Genomic DNA, 25,763 nt, shown 5'->3' with positions numbered 1-25,763 from the left:
AGATACACAGCTGGAAACTATCCAGGTTTTAAAGATCAGCGTTGCGTACCTGGTCTCGTTAATCTGTGACAAATGCCCACTGGACTAGGCTGTGTATACGGGTCTTGGTGGCACATCCAAAGTTTTGTTGGATGCCGAAGGTATCAACGCGTTCCTGCTCTACAACTGCTTGCATACCCTGAAGAACGTGTGAAATTGACGGATAAATGAGAAACTTTAACAACTGTCTTTCTCACAGGAGAAACCTGGGCATCCTCCGTCGTGCGAAGTCCTTCCTTAGCACACCTGAGCTCCTCACCACATACAAGGCTTTCATCCGCAGCTCAATGGAATACTGCTCTCCCCTCTGGGCCGGTGCTCCTGCCTCACACCTCGCTCGTCTTCACGCTGATGAAAACCAAAGCTTTCAGAATCATTGGAATCTCCCGCGATGAAGCTAACTCCAAGGGCCTTTCAGTTACTCACCTGGCATGCCAGAGTGACATCCGGGCACTTAGCTTGGTTAGCGAGAGGTCCTGGGTTTGTCTTATCACAAGACCTCTGGACAAGTTTTTGGGCAAACCAGACAGTGCTGGATGTGGAGGTAACTTCTACATCAATGTTCATGTTCTCGTTATTGCATCACTCCTGAAACATGACATCATTCCCCAGTGCATTACAAAGCAAGCTGTCCCAACCACACAACAGAGATACGGGACTTGGATCACTTGCAGGATGAAACAATTGGCAATATGTTGCTCGCCATTGACTCCAACGACACTTCAAAGTGTGATTTCGTTTTTAAGCCGGAGACAATGCAGAAGACGATACGGTGTCAGTGTTAGGTGGTCCCCTCGGTGAATACCTGGTCTCGGTGACCCCCGGACCGTGAGAGGAACTCCGCCAGCAAGCTGTATTATATATGCGCTTTCGCCACGCAATCCATATGAATTTCACCCAGGAGACAACTGATGTTCAAGGATATATTTCCAATGGTAATGATACCATACAATTTCAATGACACAACCACGGAGATTTTCCCCGAGCAATCAACAATACACAATCATCACCAATTCCCAATTCACAATCAATTCCCTATGATTAAGATGGCCATCTTATACATGTGTGTCCCGGTGAGTACTCACGACACCCTTTTGGTCTCGGTCCCGCACAATGTCTCTGGGCCCCTCCTGACCAAGATGATGGTCGCCGTCGCCGCACTCGGGCGGTTGAACGAACCTCGGGTGGACGTGTTTCCACCGGGCAGGTATCGTACCAGGCACCGTGGCTGCAGCCCCTCGTGGCCACGCGAAGCGGATACGGTAGAGCAAGCCAAACCCCACGCCGCTTGCAAGGCGCGTTAGGCCCCAACGTGCGACCCGCACGCGTCTGTTTGGACGGTGCCGCGAACGATGCCAGACGCGGGGTCGATTCACGGCCCCACGTCAACTTGACGTCTCCACCGGGCAGGTACACGTCCCGGTAATTCCTCTCGCCAGACAGGCTTCGGAACGCCGCTTTTCCACGCAGCGCAAGGTCGATCCCACCTTTTGTCGGAGCGGGGCGAGGAAGAATAATACTCGTCCTTTTTTCCTCGTGTCTTTTCCTCTTCCGTTTCCGGTCACTTCCGTTTCCGGCCACTCCCTCAGAAGGGCTCCTGACCCTCCAACCACAACAACTACACAACAACTTAATATACTACACACGGATAAGCAAAGACCTGAATGGTAATTCACATATATTCACATAAATATGTAACAGTCAGGCAAAATCTTACAGGAACTGGATGGACACAGGGGCTGAGTGTCCCCTTATTGGACACTGTAATCTTTGGTCACAGTGATGTCCATCTCCTTACAGCTCTTCGTGTACCCAATAATAAATGCCGCTCATACTTCATGGTAGAGGTTCTGTCATTTGTGGATACACCTATGGCTGGAGATGTGGAGACGCGTCGCACATTTGCAAACGTTTTACTTCCGGCTCATGTCAACAACACCAGATATACTATATAACATGAATTTAAAATGTTGTGGACAAGTTGTGACAAAACTAGGTGAACGAGTTCGTTAGGTGACAAGAACAAGCCGATTCGATTTTGGTTCAGGTCCGAATCCAGATCCGGCCTATCAGTGGGATACAAATTGTAAACTATTCAGCTGAGAGAAGATACCTGTATGTGCCCTACCGAGTGCATTTCTTGTTCTTTATATGTTGGTAAAAAAAACCATCAAAGTAACAACGAGAGCGGCACTCGTAGAGCACATAGTCTCGCCTCACTCGCTCATTTTGAACAAAGAGTGTTCAGGCTGGAGTTCCCCAAGGTAGTGTTCTGGGCCCTGTGCTTTTTCTGGTCTTCATCAATGATCTCTCTGACTCTCTTGAAAATCCTCTCTATCTCTTTGCTGATGACTCCACTCTCTGCCGCTCCATTCCTCATCCCTCAGATCGGCAGTCTGCAGCCTCCTCACTCTCTGCAGACCTGGACAAAAACACAGACTGGTCAAACAAGTGGAACATGTCTTTCAATCCTGACAAATCTCACACTCTTACTATGTCTCTCTGAAAAGATCGACTGGACAACCCTCCCATCCACTTTCTGAACAATCCTCTCCAAGAAGTTCTGCCACTCAAGCTTTTGGGTCTCACTATCTGCCATGATCTTTCCTGGGAAAACCACATTTCCAAGTTGGCCTCCAAAGCCAGTCGCCACCTGGGCATCCTCCGTCGTGCGAAGTCCTTCCTTGGCACACCTGAGCTCCTCACCACATACAAGGCTTTCATCCGCAGCTCAATGGAATACTGTTCTCCCCTCTGGGCCGGTGCTCCTGCCTCACACCTCGCTCGTCTTCACGCTGCAAGCTTTCAGAATCATTGGAATCTCCCGCGATGAAGCTAACTCCGAGGGCCTTTCACTTACTCACCGCAGACAGGTTGGTGGTCTTTCTATCTTCTACCGACTCCTCTCGAGCCTTGCTCCCCCAGCTCTTTCCGTGCACTGTCCCCCAAATATTCCTACAGGTCGCACAAGATCTGCCAGCAACCCTCTTCTGGTGAAACTGCCAAAATCAAGACTCTCTGCTCACCTTCACTCCTCTTTTTTCCCACCTCTGGAACAAACTTCCTCACTCTCTTCAATCCCACTCCTCCCTCCAGGTCTTTAAAAACAGCTGTTCACCACCATCTCTTATCTTCCCCCATCCCAAACCTTGATCTTTTCTACCCCCGTTAATTCACCCCAGATCCACTTTTTTGAAATACCGACTTCTTTCCTGGAAGTCCAAGCAATGTCCACGTGTTTTTTTTTAACCTCTCCTGCCCCCACCCCTCCCACTTCCGATGCCTCCTCTCCCCAAGCCCTCTCCCTCCCACAGATCTCCCGATGTCCCTGCTCTACATCTTGTCTCCCGCTCCCTTTATCATGTTGTATGTGTCAGTTTGTCTTTTTGTGATCAATGTTAGCTCCTAAATGAGCCTCGATCTTGTATACAAAAACAACAACAAAAAAAGGTTGGAGTCTAAATGGATGGTGTGGAAGTGACGCAATTAGCTGACAAATATGGGTTCGATTCCCGACCAAACAATATAATCTCGGATTGATACGTCACAGGCAGGCTAATGCGTCACATTGTGTCGTCCCTCAGATATACGGATGTCGACATTAGTTTGGGGACATTGGAGATCCCATGGTGTCCTTTATGAAGATTAGGTGAGCTATTGCTGGCACAATGAGAACAAATGCCAAATTCTTCCCCTAACTTTGACCGAGATGGCATCCAGTGTAATCCTTGCAATGGCTGCCTCAGCAGGAATCAACCCCCCATCAATCAGGCCGAAAGGAAAGGGTGCTGCCTGACTGTGACTAGGTGTAACAGTAATACGAGAAAATCGTTACGTCAAGTGCAAAGATTGCTAATGCGGGACAGCTCGCTCAATGAGAGTTTCTTTTCAGACAACTCTGCTAATTATGGGATACCTGTGCGGTGTTGCCGTTCACTGACCTGCTTCGGGGCTCTCAGGACGCTACCGGCCGTGGTGGTGGCCACAAACACAGCAGGGTCGATCGCACTTTTGCGCACAGTCGTAGATAAGCCAGAAATGAGCTGCACTCTGAGCGCAGACACACTCACACGTTCCTTGCGTACCGTCACAGCACGCTCGCCCAAGATGGAGTCTGAGAGCGGTGAAAGAACCTGAACAACAGTGGAACACGCGAGAGTTATAGTTTAGAGGACATCGGTGATTCTCAATAAATAATTCAAAAAAATCCACACTAAAACCAAAAAACATGAAGTCCATTTCTCCACATCAAGATTCAAACAACAGTCTTCAGGATTCTTTGATTTACATTCAAGGATATACACCATTTGTGAGTCGTACTCCGCATAGTCATGTGTGGGACGGCACGGAAAACAATATCCAGCAGACATCCGTGCTCGCTCTATTCAAATTCCTACCATGGAGGATCCGTTTTCTGTTGCGGAGGAGATTTCGAGACATTCTCGTTGTACTGGAGTAAATAGAGCTCGAGTTCCCCAGATGTGTCTTAAAATGATCAAGGGAAAGATCAACTAAATAACTCGTGAAAAGTTTGTGATTAAAAAAAAATCCGAGGTTGGTGGTCTTTCTGTCTTCTACCGACTCCTCTCCGGCCTTGCTCCCCCAGCTCTCTGGGCACTGTCCCCCAAATATTCCTACAGGTCGCACAAGATCTGCCAGCAACCATCTTATGGTTAAACTGCCAAAATCAAGACTCTCTGCTCACCTTCACTCTTCGATTCCTCTTTTCTCCCGCCTCTGGAACAAACTCCCACACTCCCTTCAATCCCACTCCTCCCTCCAGGTTTTTAAAACAGCTGTTCACCACCATCTCTTATCTTCCCCCATCCAAAACCTTGATCTTTTCTACCCCCACTAATTCACCCCAGATCCACTTTTTTGAAATACCAACTTCTTTCCTGGAGGTCCTAGCAGTGTCCTTGTGTTTTATACATCTCTCACCCCCCCCCCCCTTCCCATGCCTCCTCCCCCCAAGCCCTCTACCTCCCACAGATCTCCCGATGTCCCTGCTCTCAAATGTTGTGTTTGTGCTTCCCCTTCTCTCCCCATCTTGTCCACCGCTGCCCTTATTATACGTCTTGTGTGACTGCTTGATTTTTTTGTGTGATAAATGTTAGCTCTTTCACGAGCCTCGATCCTGTATACAGGAAAAAAAAATCCAGTAGTTTCGGGCAAGTAATTAAACTATTGATACAGTTTCCTGTTTGCGGTAAAAAGGTGGAACACAAATTTGAATCAAATACGCACCTCCAGATAACTGTCAAAACGCTTCCTTCTGTAGAAATTGTGAAGTTGATAAATACAATTCCTTCTCACCATTTATTAGGTGGATTCAAAAACAGTCAGAAGAAACGTTCACTAGAGAAAACTTGGCTTCAGGTTCATGATGAAACCTTCTCCACTCGGGAACCCAGGAATGAAACAAATGGCGAGCAGTATTGAGAAAACTAAATAACTCGTGAAAAGGTTGTGATTAAAAAAATATCCGAGGCCTCAGGGCAAGGCCTGATTGAGGTTCTTGTAGGCCCTATAGGCACTTGTGTTTCGTAGGCCCATTGGCAGATGCATTTTTATTGGTGTATCCACAGATCGATTTCTCTGTGTAGATGAGTGAACAAAATTATCTTGAATACCATGATGAAGTTTACTGGGAGGATCACAAAAATGGCAAACGATAAAAACGTTACAGAGAAGTATTTCATAGCAGGATAATAACCTACCAAAAGTGTTCATACCTGTAGAATGAGTGAATGATCAAGGGAAAGTTGTTGTTGATGATGTTGCTGCCTAGCCTCAACAGATGGGTTATGATGTGGGGAGGGAGGTTGCCATGTTTGTTGCATAACCCTAACAACCATAACCCTAACCCTAACCCTAACAACCCTAACCCTAACCCTAACCCAAACTCAAATTATATCATATAAACACCTAACCCTAACCCTAACAACCTAAACAATCACACACAACTATTGGAATGGTTTAGCAGGTGGCAGGAGACACTCCACTTGCATTTCCCCCCAGATGCAGGTTCGTTGTTGCCAAAGAAGCCCCATGGCACGTTTGCCCCTGGGTGCTTTTCCTGCTGCTGCTTTTTTTTTTCCTGCTGCTGGGTGCTTTTTTTGCTGGGTGCTTTTCCTGGGTCCATTGGTCGTCAGGAAAGGGATTTTAGTTTGTCGGTTGTGCCGCCGATACCTCACTTACTCTTCGTGAAAGACATGCAATCTAAGTTCTTTCGCATCAGCCGACTAATGTTGGCAGATGGGATGACCGGCTTAATGTCCATCCGAGGGATGTCACGCTCTGTGATGAAACGTCCTGCATACGAAGCGCAAATCATCGTCTGTTTATTGTAGGGTCTGGGATTGAACTACATGGCATACTGTATATAAACAGCCAAATGTAAGTGGACACTCCGTACTGCTGGACCACAAAATTTAATACATCCTCTGTAAATCTACCTTTACCCACACCACACCCAAGAACTTTGCACGAATGCTGCAAAAGTGCTAAGGCATCAAACTTCGAGAATTTGTGAAACTCTTGTCATCAAGTAGACCTATCGGACAAGATGAGCGAAGCACTGCATAATCTTTCATGAAAGGGGCTGTGATATCAATTTGGGTTTGGGTTTGGATTAGGGTTAGGTGTTCATATGATATAATTTGGGTTTGGGTTAGGGTTAGGTGTTCCTGTTATATCATTTGGGTTCGGGTTAGGGTGAGGTGTTCCTATGATATCATTTGGGTTTGGGTTAGGTGTGCCTGTGATATAATTTGGGTTTGGTTTCGGGTGAGGTGTTCCTATGATATCATTTGGGTTTGGGTTAGGTGTTCCTGTGATATCATTTGGGTTTGGGTTAGGGTGAGGTGTTCCTGTGATATCATTTCGGTATGGGTTTGGGTTAGGTGTTCCTGTGATATAATTTGGGTTTGGGTTTGGGTTAAGTGTTCCTGTGATATCATTTGGGTTTGGGTTAGGGTGAGGTGTTCCTGTGATATCATTTGGGTTTGGGTTAGGGTGAGGTGTTCCTGTGATATCATTTGGGTTTGGGTTAGGTGTTCCTGTGATATCATTTGGGTTTGGGTTAGGTGTTCCTGTGATATCATTTGGGTTTGGGTTAGGTGTTCCTGTGATATCATTTGGGTTTGGGTTAGGTGTTCCTGTGATATCATTTGGGTTTGGGTTAGGTGTTCCTGTGATATCATTTGGGTTTGGGTTAGGTGTTCCTGTGATATAATTTGGGTTTGGGTTTGGGTTAGGTGTTCCTGTGATATCATTTGGGTTTGGGTTAGGTGTTCCTGTGATTTCATTTGGGTTTGGGTTTGGGTTAGGTGTTCCTGTGATATCATTTGGGTTTGGGTTAGGTGTTCCTGTGATATCATTTGGGTTTGGGTTAGGTGTTCCTGTGATATCATTTGGGTTTGGGTTAGGTGTTCCTGTGATATCATTTGGGTTTGGGTTAGGTGTTCCTGTGATATAATTTGGGTTTGGGTTTGGGTTAGGTGTTCCTGTGATATCATTTGGGTTTGGGTTAGGTGTTCCTGTGATTTCATTTGGGTTTGGGTTTGGGTTAGGTGTTCCTGTGATATCATTTGGGTTTGGGTTAGGTGTTCCTGTGATATCATTTGGGTTTGGGTTAGGTGTTCCTGTGATATCATTTGGGTTTGGGTTAGGTGTGCCTGTGATATAATTTGGGTTTGGTTTCGGGTGAGGTGTTCCTATGATATCATTTGGGTTTGGGTTAGGTGTTCCTGTGATATCATTTGGGTTTGGGTTAGGTGTTCCTGTGATATCATTTGGGTTTGGGTTAGGTGTTCCTGTGATATCATTTGGGTTTGGGTTAGGTGTTCCTGTGATATCATTTGGGTTTGGGTTAGGTGTTCCTGTGATATCATTTGGAAGAGGCTGTGGAACCTCATCCTTTTTCCACCACTTCGCATTGAAAAATGACAACGGGAATTAAAATTACCTTGTTTACGATCTAACTTCCAGCGTATATTTATTACTGTTTGTAATTTTGGGCATAGTAAATTTAAATTACCCGTTAATTACATTTTATGAGGATGTACGCAAGTGTGTGCATAAGAGCGATGCTTCGCCCACAACATGAAACAAGTTATTCCAAATTGGGCACTCATCCTAGCAAACCGAAAACACGAGGGAGACAAAATGACAAACACGACTTGAAAGATTGTCTCCGGATACATCGTGTAAATCAATTACGCGGATGCGACAACAATTTCCACATCCGGAGGGAAAGATTCCTCACCCAGATTGCCTCAGTTAGCATTTATAGTGCCCTCGCAATAAATCTTATTTTTACTATTTGCTTGCTATTGTTGTTGGAAGAGCTGCTGCTGAACACATGATTACCCCTCGGTAATCTTAAAAAGGTCCAAGTAATCGTGTTTACTCGAGATCCATCACCGAATTACTGCACCGTGCATCAATGCCCATCATTCGGTAAATCTATACACATCGGGAGACCGTATGGTCCATCATGCCTGTGCGAAACTCACATCCTGGTGTTCGCACCTACTGTGGGTTACTTTGATTATAGAGATGCCACAGTGGCCTACTATTACCAAAACACACTGGAATATTTAAACTCCACAATCTAAATGCAAATACGACAGCCAAACTTACATCGCGTGTTCAGAGGTTCAATGACGGATGGAATCGACGTTGATCGGATTACGCTAACGAAGAGAACCTGACGTTTCGGTCGTTTACCCTTCATCGGAGCAAAATAGTTAATAGTTTTTGCTGTGGGTGCTCCAGCACTATGTGGGTACTCACACATTGCCATATCCATGCTGTGCTTTATTAAGTCGGTTCGGCCAAGAGTTTTGAACATGGTGGTGAACACACCTTGGAAATCTACGAGCAAATTGCCCAAACACACTTTCTTGAGAAGGGACTTGAAAATGTAGGAAATGCTGCAAATATATCTTAAATTTGCTTCACAATTTCCTGAGATTCACACCAGTGTAAATATCCATATCTGAGGGTCCAATGCCATGCGATTGTGTTAAATGACTCCAAATCGTCAGCGGAGGCTCAGTCCGTACAAAGCAATGTACAGTCACGTGAAAAAGTAAGTACACCCCATGTAAAGTTTTGACTTTTTCAACACATTTCAACATACAGCTATTTGATCTTCATTTCAACAATATTGAAAGATAAAGGTGATATAATATAACAAATATCATGAAACATTTACATTTTGTAGTCCATTGTATAATTTAAATAAACATAAATGCAAATTTCGCATGTGGAAAAAGTAAGTACAGAACTTCACAACTTAGCCCATGAATCGCATTCCTTCACCTAAGCGGGGGTGGATGCTTCGAGTCCTGGGAGGACTCCATTCCACCTTCTAAAACCCAAGTTATGGAGACCAGTGAGATACCCGTGCTAAGGGAGGCCTGAAGCAAACAGGCAATGCAGATACGGCAAATGCTAAAGCATGAAACGAATAAATTCCACATTCCTGTAGCACCCTCAGTTGCACGTCAGACATGGACAGCAAGTTCGTGAAGGACTTCCATGAAAAACGTACCCGTTCGCAAACAAACGGGTACATTCAATCGTTCATGTATAGAAACATCGATCTCGTGGGTCCGTGGTGAATCTGCATATCTGCGAAGTTCACGTTTAGAAAGTAGAAACTATCATGGCATGTCGTCATTTACTTGAACTCGATATCTCTTTTTTCATTCCAAACAACATAACTCCAATCACAAATTAATCACAAAATAAACTTTTAACATAATTGAATGAATTGAATTTAACATAAATAATAATTTAACATAATTCAAAAACACATAACAACATTGTTAATGTTTCCTTCATTGTAAAAACTACCAAGTCAACAGTTAAAAGGATTTTGAGCCGATAGGTGTTATGGCCTTGGCAAGATCGATGGAGGCAGCGATCTGTTAGCGTATACACCGCCCAAATAGCTGTGTGGAATTCTCTCGTGTAGAGATTAAACTCACGTTGTTTGAACTTTGGCCGAGGTCATTATTTACTTTTAATGATGTTTACATACGAATCAAAAAGAAGATAAATGGTTTTACGTCGTCCTTTCCACATATATCGTGGGATTGTGAGTTGGAGAGACGATCGTGCTGGCGGGGAGGGGGTTGGCATTCTCTCAAGCAGGGATTCAACCCATGTCCTCATAAAAGGTCTTTGTCCGAGGTCACCGAGTCCGATCGGTGCAGCTGTGCAGCGATTGGTGCAGCCGTTTGTGCAATACCCGGGAAAAGAACGTTATGCAGGAGTCCAAACCTGAAAATGCTGGAGGCGAAAGCTGAAATTGGAAAACCAATATAGCCTATTTTACTCCATGATATCCCAGGATTACCCACCCAAAATATTGTTGTGATTGGTTCAGCCGTTTTTGCGGTATCTTCGAATGGACGGACGGACAGACGGACGGAAAGACAGACAGACAGACAGACAGACAGACAGACAGACGGGCGAACATTTTTTTTTTGTATACTGAATCGAGGCTCGTGAAAGAGCTAACATTTACTTCACAAACAAATCAACCAGGCAAACAAAATATATAAAAAGAGGGAGTGGAGGACAAGATGGGTAGAGAAGGGGAAGCACACAAACACAACATTTGAGAGCAGGGAGATGTGTGGGAGGGAGAGGGCTTGGGGGGAATAGGCATGGGAAGGGGGGGGGGGGGGTGGGAGAAGTATAAAACACAAGGACACCAAGGACTTCCAGGACAGAAGTTGGTATTTCAAAAAAGTGGAATTGGGGTGAAATTAGCGGGGGTAGAAAAGATCAAGGTTTTGGATGGGGGAAGATAAGAGATGGTGGTGAACAGCTGTTTTAAAGACCTGGAGGGTGGAGTGGGATTGAAGAGTGAGGGAGTTTATTCCAGAGGCGGGAGAAAAGAGGAATGAAGGAGTGAAGGTGAGCAGAGAGTCTTGATTTTGGCAGTTTAACCATAAGAGGGTTGCAGGCAGATCTTGTGCGACCTGTAGGAATATTTGCGGGACAGAGCCCAGAGAGAGCTGGGGGGGGGGGGGGGGGGGCAAGGCCAGAGAGGAGTCGGTAGAAGACGGAAAGACCACCAACCTGCCTGCGGTGAGTGAGTGAGAGGCCCTTGGAGTTAGCTTCATCGCGGGAGATTCCAATGATTCTGAATGCTTTGGTTTCAACAGCATGAAGACGGGCTAGGTGTGAGGCAGGAGCACCAGCCCAGAGGGGAGAGCAGTATTCCATTGAGCTGTGGATGAAAGCCTTGTATCTGGTGAGGAGCTCAGGTGTGCCAAGGAAGGACTTTGCACGACGGAGGATGCCCAGTCGGCGACTGGCTTTTGTTGGCCAGATTTGAAATGTGGTTTTCCCAGGAAAGATCATGGCAGATAGTGAGGCCCAAAATCTTGAGTGACAGAACTTCTTGGAGAGGATTATTCAGAAAGTGGATGGGAGGGTTGGCCAGTCGGTCTTTTCGGAGAGACATCGTAAGAGTGTGAGATTTGTCAGGATTGAAAGACATGTTCCACTTGTTTGCCCAGTCTGTGATTTTGTCCAGGTTTTCAGAGAGTGAGGAGGCTGCAGACTGCCGATCTGAGGGATGAAGAATGGAGCGACAGAGAGTAGAGTCATCAGCAAAGAGATAGAGGGGATTTTCAAGAGAGTCAGAGAGATCATTGATGAAGACCAGAAAAAGCACAGGGCCCAGAACACTGCCTTGGGGAACTCCAGCCTGAACAGGAAGAGGAGATGAGAGAAACCCATTCAGGGCCACACGTTGACTACGACTAGAGAGGAAGTCCACCAGCCATGTGTGGAGATTTCCATGGATACCAAAAGAGGAGAGTTTGGTGAGCAGAGCGGGGTGCCAGACCGTATCGAAGGCACATGATATGTCAAGGGAGACAGCTCTAATTTCCTGTTTGGCATTGAGGACCTCCATCCATTGTTGAGAAAGCAGAAGCAGCATGTCCAGAGTAGAGTGACCAGGTCTGAAACCAAATTGATGATCAGAGATCAAGCCATTGGAGAAGAGGAAAGATTTCATATCTGAAGCAATGATGGATTCCATGACTTTGCTGATAATTGGGAGAAGGCTGATTGGTCTGTAGTTGCTTTGATCTGTTTTTGCACCTTTTTTGTGCAAAGCAGTGATGTTGGCAGATTTCCAAGCAGATGGCAGATGACCTTGAGCAAAAGAGAGGGTGAAGAGAACAGAGAGAGGGAGTGAAAGAGCGGAAGAACAGGATTTTAGGACCCGTGGGCTGATGCCGTCAGGTCCTGTTGCAGAATCAGAGTCGAGGGTTGACAGAAACTTTTCCACCTTGTCAGGAGGAAAGGACACAGAGTCCAGGAGCAGCTGGGTATGACTGGGTATGGTGGGTACAGAGAGGGATGGGTTTGGGACACAAGATTTAGAGGCAAACACAGAGTTGAGGCATTCAGCTTTTTCACGTGCGGAGTCAGCCGTGTGGCCGTTTGAGGTGAGGGAGGGGATGGAGGGGGAACAAACACCAGAAACAGATTTGACCAGACGCCACCAGGATTTGGAAGAGGGAGACAGATAAGAGAGTTCGGTCCTGAGAATGGAGAGATATTGTTTCCTGGCTCTCCTGAGGGTGGACACACACTTGTTTCGGGCTTTGTGAAAGGAAATGAAATTTCCTTCCGTTGGATTTGCTTTCCAGGAGACGAAAGCAAGTTGTTTCTGGGCAATAGCCTCACCACAAGATTCCGTGTACCATGGACGGGAGGAAGGGTATGACAACTGAAGACGAGATGGGATAAATCTGTGCATGAGAGAGAGCAATTTACTTTGGAAGAATTCCCAGGATGAGTTGATGTCAGAGGCGGTAGAGATGGGAGACCAGTCCAGATGATTGATGGCTGCTTGAAGACCGTGCCAGTTTGCCCGAGTTAAATGCCAGACTCGTCGACGCTGAGGAGGCTCCCTGAGATTGGTCAGAGAGATGTCCACTTTAACAAGCACATGATCAGATGAGCCGATTGGAGCAGACGAAGAGCAGCAGACATTTTCAGGGAAGTTAGTCATAACCAGGTCCAGAAGAGAAGATGCTCCGTTGACTGAGATCCGGGTCGGGAAATTGACAGATTGTGTCAGTCACAGTGAGTCACAGAAGTCCTTTGCTGAAGAGCCATGGCTGGTGAGAGCGGTACCCACACCCAGCCAACTGGCATGGTGACAATTGAAATCACCACATATGAGGAAGAGAGAGTTGGGATGGGTAGATAGAAGTTGGTCCATATTATCAGACAGCGAGATGTAGATTGAGTCATCACTGTTTGGTGGACGGTACAACACACATATGAACAAAAGGTGGGAGCGAAGGGGAAGCCGTAGCCAAAGGTATTCCTGGGGGTGAGGTGGAGAGAGGGCAGTGCAGGGCGAGTGAGGAAGAGAGTTTTTAAAATAAAGATAGCAACCCCACCTCCAGGACGAGGCTCAGGTCTATCATACTGGAGGAGGGAGTAACCTGGGAGAGATACCAAGGAATCAGAGACATCATGAAGGAGGAAAGTTTCTGTTAAGCAGATGACGTCTGGTTTGTCAGAAGCAACCTGTATGGAGAGATCAGTCAAGTTTGAGCAAAGGCCCCGGATGTTTGAGGTCCATACTGTTAAAGAAGAGGAAGGGGGAGCATCGGATACAGAACAGGGGGGGTGGGGGGGGGGAGCGGTAGGGTAAGATGTGGAAGAGGAGGAAGAGGTAGGGAGAGCTGTTGAAGGTGTGTCAGAGATTTCAGAATAGCTTGGAGAAAGGGAAGAATGGGGCGGACAAAAGGTTTGATGGTGATTGGGTGAGGCGCAGTGAGGTGTTATTTGAGGAGGGGGAAGAGTGAGGCAGAAGGTTGAGGGAGATGAAGGTGAAAGTTGGAAGGGGGAAGAAGTGGGGAGGACGCTTTGAGGAGGAGGGGTGAGAGGGGAGTCTAGGAGGGGAGGAGCGAGGGAGAGTCTCGGAGGGGAGGGGTGTGGGGGGAGTTTAGGAGGGAAGGGGCAAGGGAGAAGATTTGAAAGAGATGGTGATGGGGATGATTTGGAGGGGAGGGGCAAGGGGGTAGATTTAGAGGGGAGGGGTGATGGGGAAGTTTTGGAGGAGAGGGGTGATGGGGAAGTTTTGGAGGGAAGGGGTGATGGGGAAGATTTGGAGGGGAGGGGCAAGGGGGAAGATTTGGAGGGGAGGGGCAAGGGGGAAGATTTGAAAGGGATGGGTGATGGGGAAGATTTGGAGGGGAGGGGCAAGGGGGAAGATTTGAAAGAGATGGTGATGGGGATGATTTGGAGGGGAGGGGCAAGGGGGTAGATTTCGAGGGGAGGGGTGATGGGGAAGTTTTGGAGGGGAGGGGTGATGGGGAAGTTTTGGAGGGAAGGGGTGATGGGGAAGATTTGGAGGGGAGGGGCAAGGGGGAAGATTTGAAAGGGATGGGTGATGGGCAAGATTTGGAGGGGAGGGGCAAGGGGGAATATTTGAAAGAGATGGGTGATGGGGAAGATTTGGAGGGGAGGGGCAAGGGGGTAGATTTGGAGGGGAGGGGTGATGGGGAAGTTTTTAAGGGGAGGGGTGATGGGGAAGTTTTGGAGGGAAGGGGTGATGGGGAAGATTTGGAGGGGAGCGGTGAGATTGGATTTTGAAAAGTGTACGATTAATGGGAAACGAACATTTATTGCAAAATGAGTTTCTCGAGACCTTCGAGTCAAAAATACGTTTGAGGACGCTGAAGGATGGGTGGAGTGCTGGAGAGTTTAGGGAATGTATGAAAGAGGCACTGTAAGAGATGGAATTTTTTTTTGGAATGAATAGATTTGGTGAGCAAGTCGAAAGCATCCTTTTATAGAAGAAGAAGAAAAAGGTGTTATAGTATACGACAGAATACAGTTCTTCAGGGGACAGTTTAAACATTTTTTTAACAACGTGATCACGTGATCACGAACAACGTGGTCGAAGAACGAACGAACAAATAAGAACGAACAAACGGATAAGAACAGAGAAGGAAATATATATATATATATTTTTTGAGTTGAGATTTTAAAACAAGGAAGTATGGGGTGAAAAGACCGGGAAAAACAGAGACTGAAAGTAATTGCAGCGCAATCGAAGAACCGCTGAGACAAAATCAAAGCCTCAAGCCAAGGTCGGACACGGTCGCCTACTAGTACTACACTAGGCCTCAGAATACGCGACACGAACTAACCGACGATTCTGTACACAGGTATGAAAAACCAACACCGAGAATCCTATTAAAGACACACCAAATAGGTACACACACCGAAAGAAAGATACAGTTTCGACAAAAACACAATTCTGAAAAATTACTTAACTTCGAAAGTGTGCGCGCATGGACAGCTTTGAAGAGACGTGACCTCCAATCTTGCGCATGCGCACAATTTGGTGAATTATAGTAAGATAACAACAAACACACACACACACACACACACACACACACACACACACACACACACACACACACACACACACACATATACAAGGCACACACACATATACACGACACGACACGACACGCGCGCGCGCACACACACACACACACACACACACACACACACACACACACACACACACACACACACACACACACACACACACACACAGCTCGCATATCATAGCATAGAACCTTTTAGTACTGAGAGCATAATTCTATGCCAAAGGTTGTTTTGTTCATTCAAAATTGTGTGAAACAAACATCGTCCGTCGCATCCTTTCTGAACAAAACTCCAACCCCAAACCTGAACCAGTGTTTCTACCTGAGAGCTGCACACCTGCACGGTAAACTAGTAATCAACCAGAACCATCACAAAACGGAATAAGAAAAACAAATCTGCATTCCAGTGGAATACAAATGGTCTCGACTGCCAATTATGCTAAAAAGAAAATATGAACACAAATAACAACAAACAGTTGACGAAATATGCCAAGGAAGGTTCTTTGACACAGTAAAACCGAGACCAGTGTAATCTCCAAATTACAGAACTCACGGAGTTATTCACAATGCTTTCAACATTTTAATATTCATCTTGGGGAATACATTAACACAACGATGTAACACATTCACAAGCTTTTACTCACAAAGTATTCATTGGATGAAATATTTTGCTCGGGCCTATGAAACAGGATGAACACTGTTAGGGATTATTGAGGATTGCTGATAGGTGCAAGCCTTCACATGTACCGATTCATAAATGTCAACCGAATCTGTCTTACCTGGTAACATGAGAACGTCTTTTGGAACAGGTTCTTGAATCACGAACCAAGCTGTTTCACTCCCAGCTATCACTCATTGAACACACGAACACACACACACGAACACACACACACGAACACACACACACGAACACACACACACGAACACACACACACGAACACACACACACGAACACACACACACACACACACACACACACACACACACACACACACACACACACACACACACACACACACACACACACGATGGTGCAGAGGTACTTGCCTCGGAGGCGTCTCAGCTGCTTTGGTTTATGACATCACCTGACCGACCAACATCTTGGTACTGCGCAGACAGGGCGAGGACGCACCAATGCACAGACATGGAGAGGAGGCACCAATGCACAGACATGGCGAGGAGGCACCAATGTGCAGACATGGCAAGGAGGAACCAATGTGCAGACATGGCAAGGAGGCACCAATGCACAGACATGGAGAGGAGGCACCAATGCACAGACATGGCGAGGAGGCACCAATGCACAGACATGGCGAGGAGGCACCAATGTGCAGACATGGCAAGGAGGAACCAATGCACAGACATGGCGAGGAGGCACCAATGCACAGACATGGAGAGGAGGCACCAATGCACAGACATGGCGAGGAGGCACCAATGCACAGACATGGCGAGGAGGCACCAATGTGCAGACATGGCAAGGAGGAACCAATGTGCAGACATGGCAAGGAGGCACCAATGTGCACACATGGCAAGGAGGCACCAATGTGCACACATGGCAAGGAGGCACCAATGTGCAGACATGGCAAGGAGGCACCAATGTACAGACATGGCAAGGATGCACCAATGTGCAGACATGGCGAGGAGGCACCAATACACAGACAGGGCAAGGAGGAACCAATGTGCAGACATGGCAAGGAGGCACCAATGCACAGACAGGGCGAGGAGGCACCAATGCACAGACAGGGTGAGGAAGGACCAATGCACAGACAGGGCGAGGAGGCACCAATGCACAGACAGGGCGAGGAGGAACCAATGCACAGACAGGGCGAGGAGGCACCAATGCACAGACAGGGCGAGGAGGCACCAATGCACAGACAGGGCGAGGAGGCACCAATGCACAGACAGGGCGAGGAGGCACCAATGCACAGACAGGGCGAGGAGGCACCAATGCACAGACAGGGCGAGGAGGCACCAATGCACAGACAGGGCGAGGAGGCACCAATGCACAGACAGGGCGAGGAGGCACCAATGCACAGACAGGGCGAGGAGGCACCAATGCACAGACAGGGCGAGGAGGGACCAATGTGCAGACAGGGCGAGGAGGCACCAATGCGTGTGCCACCCCTCGGATCGCCGTTAAACTAGGTGTCCCGTGTGCTTAGTACGAGTTGGTGAAAATGAAAGACCCCACAACATTTTTCCCAGAGTATACGAGTTCTCACCGGCATTCTGAACAAATGACAAATTCCTCCCAGACTCTCTCGCCAACCCGCATTTTGCAAGCGGGGCGAGTATTGCAAAATCCCCTTAACATCGGAGGAGCGAGACCACCATCCCGCAGTGGACTGAAATTGGCAGCTTTGAAGCAATGCTACCTTTATTAGTCATATAATTCATGGCATCAACACAATTTTAGTGAATTGTGGTTACAAGACAAAGTACAAAAAAATGTACTTTACACAAACTGGGGAGAAGGGGGGAAAAAAGGAGGACGCGTAGAATATAATTCTGTTGTGGAATGAGGTTTGGCAAGAAAGTTGGGTTGGGGAAGTACAGATGTTCACTGAACAGGTAACCAGGACTGAGGTTATCCAAGACAAGGACAGAGAATCTTGCGCCACCTGTGTGGATGGTAGGTGGACAGCAAACTTGATTTGTATAGCTGACAAAAGGTCAAAATTATAGTTATATTTAGAAACTTACTATTCACATCCATTTACTCTTTTACTCCAATCGGTGGTAAATTACCATCTCTCATTACTCATAATTACTGTTATCTCCCAATAGGGTACCTTCGTTTTTTTTCAAGGTGTGTGACATTAATTTACCTGTTAAAATGTAAAATCCCTTTCCGCGCCGGTACTTCCATAATACGGGAATATAATTAAGATTTCAAAACCAATATGAGCTCGATGCAAATTCAATTAAATGACGTCTAAAACCCGAGCATGGCAAGCGACATTATCCATGTTTGACAATCTGTTTATGGAGCAATTTGTTGATGTCATGGCCCTTGTACCAGTTATCAGGAAAATGTGTGAACACAGGACCCAGGGCCTTGTCACTCCAGGGACTTGTTACTCCAGGGACTTGTCACTCCAGGGACTTGTTACTCCAGGGACTGGTCACTCCAGGGAGTCACTCCAGGGACTTGTTACTCCAGGGACTTGTCACTCCAGGGACTTGTTACTCCAGGGACATGTCACTCCAGGGACCTGTTACTCCAGGGACTTGTTACTCCAGTGACTTGTTACTCCAGGAACTTGTTACTCAAGGTATCTATGACCCTCGATATTAACTTGTTACTCCAGGGACTTGTTACTCCAGGGACTTGTTACTCCAGGGACTTGTTACTCCAGGGACTTGTTACTCCTGGGACTTGCTACTCCTGGGACTTGCTACTCCTGGGACTTGCTACTCCTGGGACTTGCTACTCCTGGGACTTGCTACTCCTGGGACTTGCTACTCCTGGGACTTGCTACTCCTGGGACTTGCTACTCCTGGGACTTGCTACTCCTGGGACTTGCTACTCCAGGGTCTTGTTACTCCAGAGACTTGTTACTCCAGGGACTTGTTACTCCAGGGACTTGTTACTCCAGGCACTTGTTACTCCAGGCACTTGTTACTCCAGGCACTTGTTACTCCAGGCACTTGTTACTCCAGGCACTTGTTACTCCAGGCACTTGTTACTCCACGGTCTTGTTACTCCAGGGACTTGTTACTCCAGGGACTTGTCACTCCAGGGACTTGTTACTCCAGGGACTTGTTACTCCAGGGACTTGTTACTCCATGGACTTGTTACTCCAGTGACTTGTTACTCCAGGGACTTGTTACTCCAGGTATCTATGACCCTCGATATTAACTTGTTACTCCAGGTATCTATGACCCTCGATATTAACTTGTTACTCCAGGGACTTGTTACTCCAGGGACTTGTTACTGCAGGGACTTGTTACTGCAGGGACTTGTTACTGCAGGGACTTGTTACTCCAAGGACTTGTTACTCCAGGGACTTGTTACTCCAGGGACTTGTCACTCCAGGGACTTGTTACTCCAGGGACTTGTTACTCCAGGGACTTGTTACTCTGGGGACTTACTACTCCAGCGACTTGTTACTCCAGGGACTTGTTACTCCAGGGACTTGCTACTCCAGGGACTTGTTACTCCAGGCACTTGTTACTCCAGGCCCTTGTTACTCCAGGGACGTGTTACTCCAGGGACTTGAAAAAGCTCAGACGTTCATGTTGACTCTTGCGGTGAAATGCACATCCGTCCAGTCTGGTCCTCCCGCCATCACTTTCACTCAGTGAACATCAGGCTGTGAATCCCCACCACCCTCTATGGGTTCTTCTTCTTTAGCATGATCTATCTCCTCTTCTTCACAAGACTAATTTCTCAAAGCTCTCACTCCGAAACGCTTGGTCCACAACCCCCTTCCTGTAGCTGCAGCACCACTTTCCTCCGTGCCTTCAACAACCATTCGTTCCACCCCTTCCATGATGTCTGTCTCCGTATATCGAGATTTGGAATCTTGGCAAGTCCAATTTGCACTGCACATGGCAATCAATTCCCCTTCAAGTCAATTAACGGTGTCAAACTCCACCATGTCAGCACCCTCCCCCAAATTTCCTAAAATCGCATGTCTCTCCGATCTCACCCCTTCTGTGACCGCTCTTCAGCATCTGCCCACTTCACATCTTTCCTTTCTGCATCCTCATCACCCCACTCCCTCAAAGTTCCCCCCTCACCCTGCCTCCTCCCATTTTCGCCATCACCCTGTAGTCCATCTGCGGGTTCACCGGAATTGACATTTCGTGCCGAGGTTGAGATGCAACCTGAAATGCAGTTGAAAACTTGCTACATGCGATTATGTCACTCATGTTAATTTTCTCCATGAGATATTGGCCCAACATTCTTACATGGATGAAAAACAGCAATCTCTCTTCAAGACTGGTCTTCTATATCTATCACCCTCGATATTAACTTCTGGGAATTCTTCCATACCTGGGAATTGATATTAACACCTGGAAATTCTTCCACACAAACCTGATCTCTCTTATATACAGATCCATCCCATCTCATCTTATCTTCAGCTTTCATACCTTTCTTCCTACCCATGGTACACTGAATACTGTGGTGAAGCAGTTGCCTTGAAACAAGTTCCTTTCTCATGCTGGAAAGGAATCCGACGAAAGACAATCTCTCAGATCATTCCACAAAGCCCGCAACAAGTGTGTGTCCATGATGTCTGTGTGTCCACTATAAGGAGAGCCAGAAAACACCATCTGCCCAAACTCAAGATTGAACTTTCAAACCTGTCCCCCTCCCCTAAATCCTGGAGGTGCCTTGTTAGGTTTGTCTCTGGTGTTTGCTCCCCTTCCATCCCTTCCCTCACTTCAAAATATCTTGAGCATTCGATAGTCTGGCATTCTGCCTTGCCAGATCCATGGCCAACTCCACACATGACTTACTGACTTCCTCTCCTGTCGTAGTCAACATGTGGCTCTAAATGGAATTTTCTCACCTCCTCTTCCTATCCAGGGTGGAGTTCCCCAAGACAGTGTTCTGGGTCCAGTCCTATTCCTAATCTTCATCAATGATCTCTCTGACTCTCTGGAAAATCCCCTTTATCGATGTGCTGACGGCTCCACTTTATCCCGCAACATCCCTCGTCCTTCAGATAAGCAGGCAACAGCCGCTTCCCTCTCTTCAGACCTTGATACAATTATGAGCTGGTCAAAAACTTGGAATATGTCTTTCAATCCTGACAAATCCCACACTCTCACTCTGTCTCTGTCTCTCCAAAAATCCTCCCATCTACTTTCTTAACAATCCTCTTGAAGAAGTTCAGCTCCTCAAATCTTTTGGGACTATCAGTTATGATCTTTCTTGTGTAAAGCACACTAAGTTGGCATCTGAAGCCAGCCGCTAACAGGGCATCCTCCAACGTGCAAAGTCCTTCATTAGCACACCTAAACTATTATACACTTATAAAGCTTTCATCCGCAGCTTGATGGAGTACTGCCCCGAGTAATACTCTCCCCTTGATGCCGTGGAAACCAAGGCCTTCAAGATTATTGGAATCTCCAGCAATTAAGGTGAGTCCATCACTTTCCCACCACAGAAAGGTCGGTGGTCTCTCTGTCTTCTAGAAAGACCTTTCTGGTCTTGCCCTCTTTGCTATTTCGATGCTTTGTCCTCTCCGCCCAGGTTTCTGCAGGGCGAGCGCAGTCCATCAGCAACCCCTTTCTCTTGAAACTTCCCAAATCCAGAATCACTTCTCATCTCCATTTATTTGTTCCTCTCTTTTCCCACCTGTGGAATCATCTTCCACATTCTCTGCAACCTCATTCTTCCCTCCAGGTCTTCAAGACAGATCATTCCATCTCAGATCTCAGTTCACCACCATCTCAGATCATTCCCCATCCAAACCCATATTAATTTCTACCCTGTCAACTCCAACCCCAAGCAATCCTCCTTCCAAATTTCCAATTTTTCCTTCCTGAGTGTTTGCTTCTGTATTCATCTTGTCCACCCAATTCGTCCATCTCTACCCCTCATTCCTCTCCACATCCATTATTTGTCCTAGTTTCCTATTTTATACTTCAACCTTACTGATGGTTCCCCCATCTCTCTGCTGTTCCTTTTGTTATGTTGCGTCCTGGTCTGTTCATTGTTCTAGCTTTTCGACGAGAAATATACGAACAAAAAATATACAAAAACAAATAAAGAAAAAATTATACCTTCAACTGAATTTGACATACAACCTTTGTGATGTCCATCCAGTGTCTTTAAGTTGAATTTGAACCCACAAACTTAGGGATGTCAGTCCAGTGGACTCACCAATCAGCCATTACTGTGGGTAACCTGGCTCTCTGGCAAAATAAAATATTCCTGTTCTGAACGCCGCAAGAAAATAAATGAGAAACCCCATGGTGAGTGCAGTGACGAGCTAGGGAGATTAGATATTGCATCGTGTTTTATGAGGTAGGGAGATTAGATATTGTATCAGGTGCTACAAGCAAGGGAGATTAGATATTGCAATGTGCGCTACAATCTAGGGAGATTAGATATTGCATTGTGCGCTACAATCTAGGGAGATTAGATATTGCATTGTGCGCTACAATCTAGGGACATTACATATTGCATTGTGCGCTACAAGCTAGGGAGATTAGATATTGCATCGTGTGCTACAAGCTAGGGAGATTAGATATTGCATCGTGTGCTACAAGCTAGGGAGATTAGATATTGCATCGTGTGCTACAAGATAGGGAGATTAGATATTGCATCGTGTGCTACAAGCTAGGGAGATTAGATATTGCATCATGTGCTACAAAGCGATGGAGATTAGATATTGCATCATGTGCTACAAGCTAGGGAGATTAGATATTGCATCGTGCTCTTCAAGCTAGTGTTACATATTTATGTGAATGTATGTGAATTACCATTCAGGTCTTTGCTTATCCATGTGTAGTATATTAAGTTGTTGTGTAGTTGTTGTGGTTGGAGGGTCAGGAGCCCTTCTGAGGGAGTGGCCGGAAACGGAAGTGACCGGAAACGGAAGAGGAAAAGACACGAGGAAAAAAGGACGAGTATTATTCTTCCTCGCCCCGCTCCGACCAAAAGGTGGGATCGACCTTGCGCTGCGTGAAAAAGCGGCGTTCCGAAGCCTGTCTGGCGAGAGGAATTACCGGGACGTGTACCTGCCCGGTGGAGACGTCAAGTTGACGTGGGGCCGTGCATCGACCCCGCGTCTGGCATCGTTCGCGGCACCGCCCAAACAGACGCGTGCGGGTCGCACGTTGGGGCCTAACGCGCCTTGCAAGCGGCGTGGGGTTTGGCTTGCTCTACCGTATCCGCTTCGCGTGGCCACGAGGGGCTGCAGCCACGGTGCCTGGTACGATACCTGCCCGGTGGAAACACGTCCACCCGGGGTTCGTTCAACCGCCCGAGTGCGGCGACGGCGACCATCATCTTGGTCAGGAGGGGCCCAGAGACATTGTGCGGGACCGAGACCAAAAGGGTGTCGTGAGTACTCACCGGGACACACATGTATAAGATGGCCATCTTAATCCTAGGGAATTGATTGTGAATTGGGAATTGGTGATGATTGTGTATTGTTGATTGCTCGGGGAAAATCTCCGTGGTTGTGTCATTGAAATTGTATGGTATCATTACCATTGGAAATATATCCTTGAACATCAGTTGTCTCCTGGGTGAAATTCATATGGATTGCGTGGCGAAAGCGCATATATAGTACAGCTTGCTGGCGGAGTTCCTCTCACGGTCCGGGGGTCACCGAGACCAGGTATTCACCGAGGGGACCACGTAACACTAGGTAGATTAGATATCGCATAATGTGCTACAATCTAGGGAGATTAGATATTGCATTGTGCGCCACAAGCAAGGGAGATTAGATATTGCATCGTGTGCTACAAGCGAGGGAGATTAGAAATTGCATCGCCCTCGACAAGCTGGGGAGATTAGATATTGCATTGTGCTCGACAACCTAGGGAGATTTGATATTGCATCGTGCTCTACAAGCTCGGGAGATTAGATATTGCATCATGTGTTTCAAGCTAGGGAGATTAGATATTGCATCATGTGCTACAAGCTAGGGAAATTAGATATTGCATCGTGTGCTAGAAGCTAGGGAGATTAGATATTGCATCGTGTGCTACAAGATAGGGAGATTAGATATTGCATCATGTGCTACAAGCTAGGGAGATTAGATATTGCATCGTGCTCTTCAAGCTAGGGAGATTAGAAATTGCATCGCCCTCGACAAGCTGGGGACATTACATATTGCATTGTGCGCTACAAGCGAGGGAGATTACATATGGCATCGTGCGCTACAAGCTAGGGAGATTAGATATTGCATCGTGTGCTACAAGATAGGGAGATTAGATATTGCATCATGTGCTACAAGCTAGGGAAATTAGATATTGCATCGTGTGCTAGAAGCTAGGGAGATTAGATATTGCATCGTGTGCTACAAGATAGGGAGATTAGATATTGCATCATGTGCTACAAGCTAGGGAGATTAGATATTGCATCGTGCTCTTCAAGCTAGGGAGATTAGATATCGCATAATGTGCTACAATCTAGGGAGATTAGATATTGCATTGTGCGCCACATGCAAGGGAGATTAGATATTGCATTGTGCTCTACAAGCTAGGGAGATTAGATATTGCATCGTGTGCTACAAGCAAGGGAGATTAGATATTGCATCATCCTCTACAAGCGAGGGAGATTAGATATTGCATCGCCCTCGACAACCTGGGGAGATTAGATATTGCATTGTGCTCTTCAAGCTAGGGAGATTAGATATTGCATCGTGCTCGACAAGCTAGGGAGATTAGATATTGCATCATGTGCTACAAGCTAGGGAGATTAGATGTTGCATCATGTGCTACAAGCTCGGGAGATTAGATATTGCATCGTGCTCTACAAGCTGCGTAGATTAGATATTTCATCGTGTGCTACAAGCTAGGGAGATTAGATATTGCATTGTGTGCTACAAGCTAGGGAGATTAGATATTGCATCGTGCTCTACAAGCCAGGGAGATTAGATATTGCATCGTGTGCTACAAGCTAGGGAGATTAGATATTGCATCGTGCTCTACAAGCGAGGGAGATTAGATATTGCATCGTGCTCTACAAGTGAGGGAGATTAGATATTGCATCGTGTGCTACAAGCTAGGGAGATTAGATATTGCATTGTGCGCTACAATCTAGGGAGATTAGATATTGCAATGTGCGCTACAATCTAGGGAGATTAGATATTGCATTGTCAGCTACAATCTAGGGACATTAGATATTGCATTGTGCGCCACAAGCTAGGGAGATTACATATGACATTGTGCGCTACAAGCTAGGGAGATTAGATATTGCATCGTGTGCTACAAGCTAGGGAGATTAGATATTGCATCATGTGCTACAAGCGAGGGAGATTAGATATTGCATCGTGTGCTACAAGCTAGGGAGATTAGATATTGCATCGTGTGCTACAAGATAGGGAGATTACATATTGCATCGTGTGCTACAAGCTAGGGAGATTAGATATTGCATCGTGTGCTACAAAGCGATGGAGATTAGATATTGCATCATGTGCTACAAGCTAGGGAGATTAGATATTGCATCGTGCTCTTCAAGCTCGGGAGATTAGATATCGCATAATGTGCTACAATCTAGGGAGATTAGATATTGCATTGTGCGCCACAAGCAAGGGAGATTAGATATTGCATCGTGCTCTACAAGCTAGGGAG

General features: G+C 46.5%; 1 protein-coding gene across 1 annotated transcript in view; it reads right to left on the bottom strand.

The window, feature by feature from the left end:
• Window positions 1-25,763, bottom strand: part of LOC137439879 (transmembrane protein 132C-like) — an 862,966-nt gene that overhangs the window by 36,356 nt on the left and 800,847 nt on the right. Inside the window, exon 8 of the mRNA XM_078768431.1 lies at window positions 3,981-4,172. Coding sequence (XP_078624557.1) covers window positions 3,981-4,172 — 192 coding nt within the window. The remainder of the gene's footprint in view (window positions 1-3,980; window positions 4,173-25,763) is intronic.

The sequence above is a fragment of the Myxine glutinosa genome, chromosome 14 (genome assembly GCF_964187855.1).
Source record: "Myxine glutinosa chromosome 14, kmMyxGlut1.1, whole genome shotgun sequence".
NCBI classification, from domain to species: Eukaryota; Metazoa; Chordata; class Myxini; order Myxiniformes; family Myxinidae; genus Myxine; species Myxine glutinosa.
The sequence above is the reverse complement of the archived record's forward strand: the minus strand, read 5'-3'. Positions and strand labels throughout refer to the sequence as shown.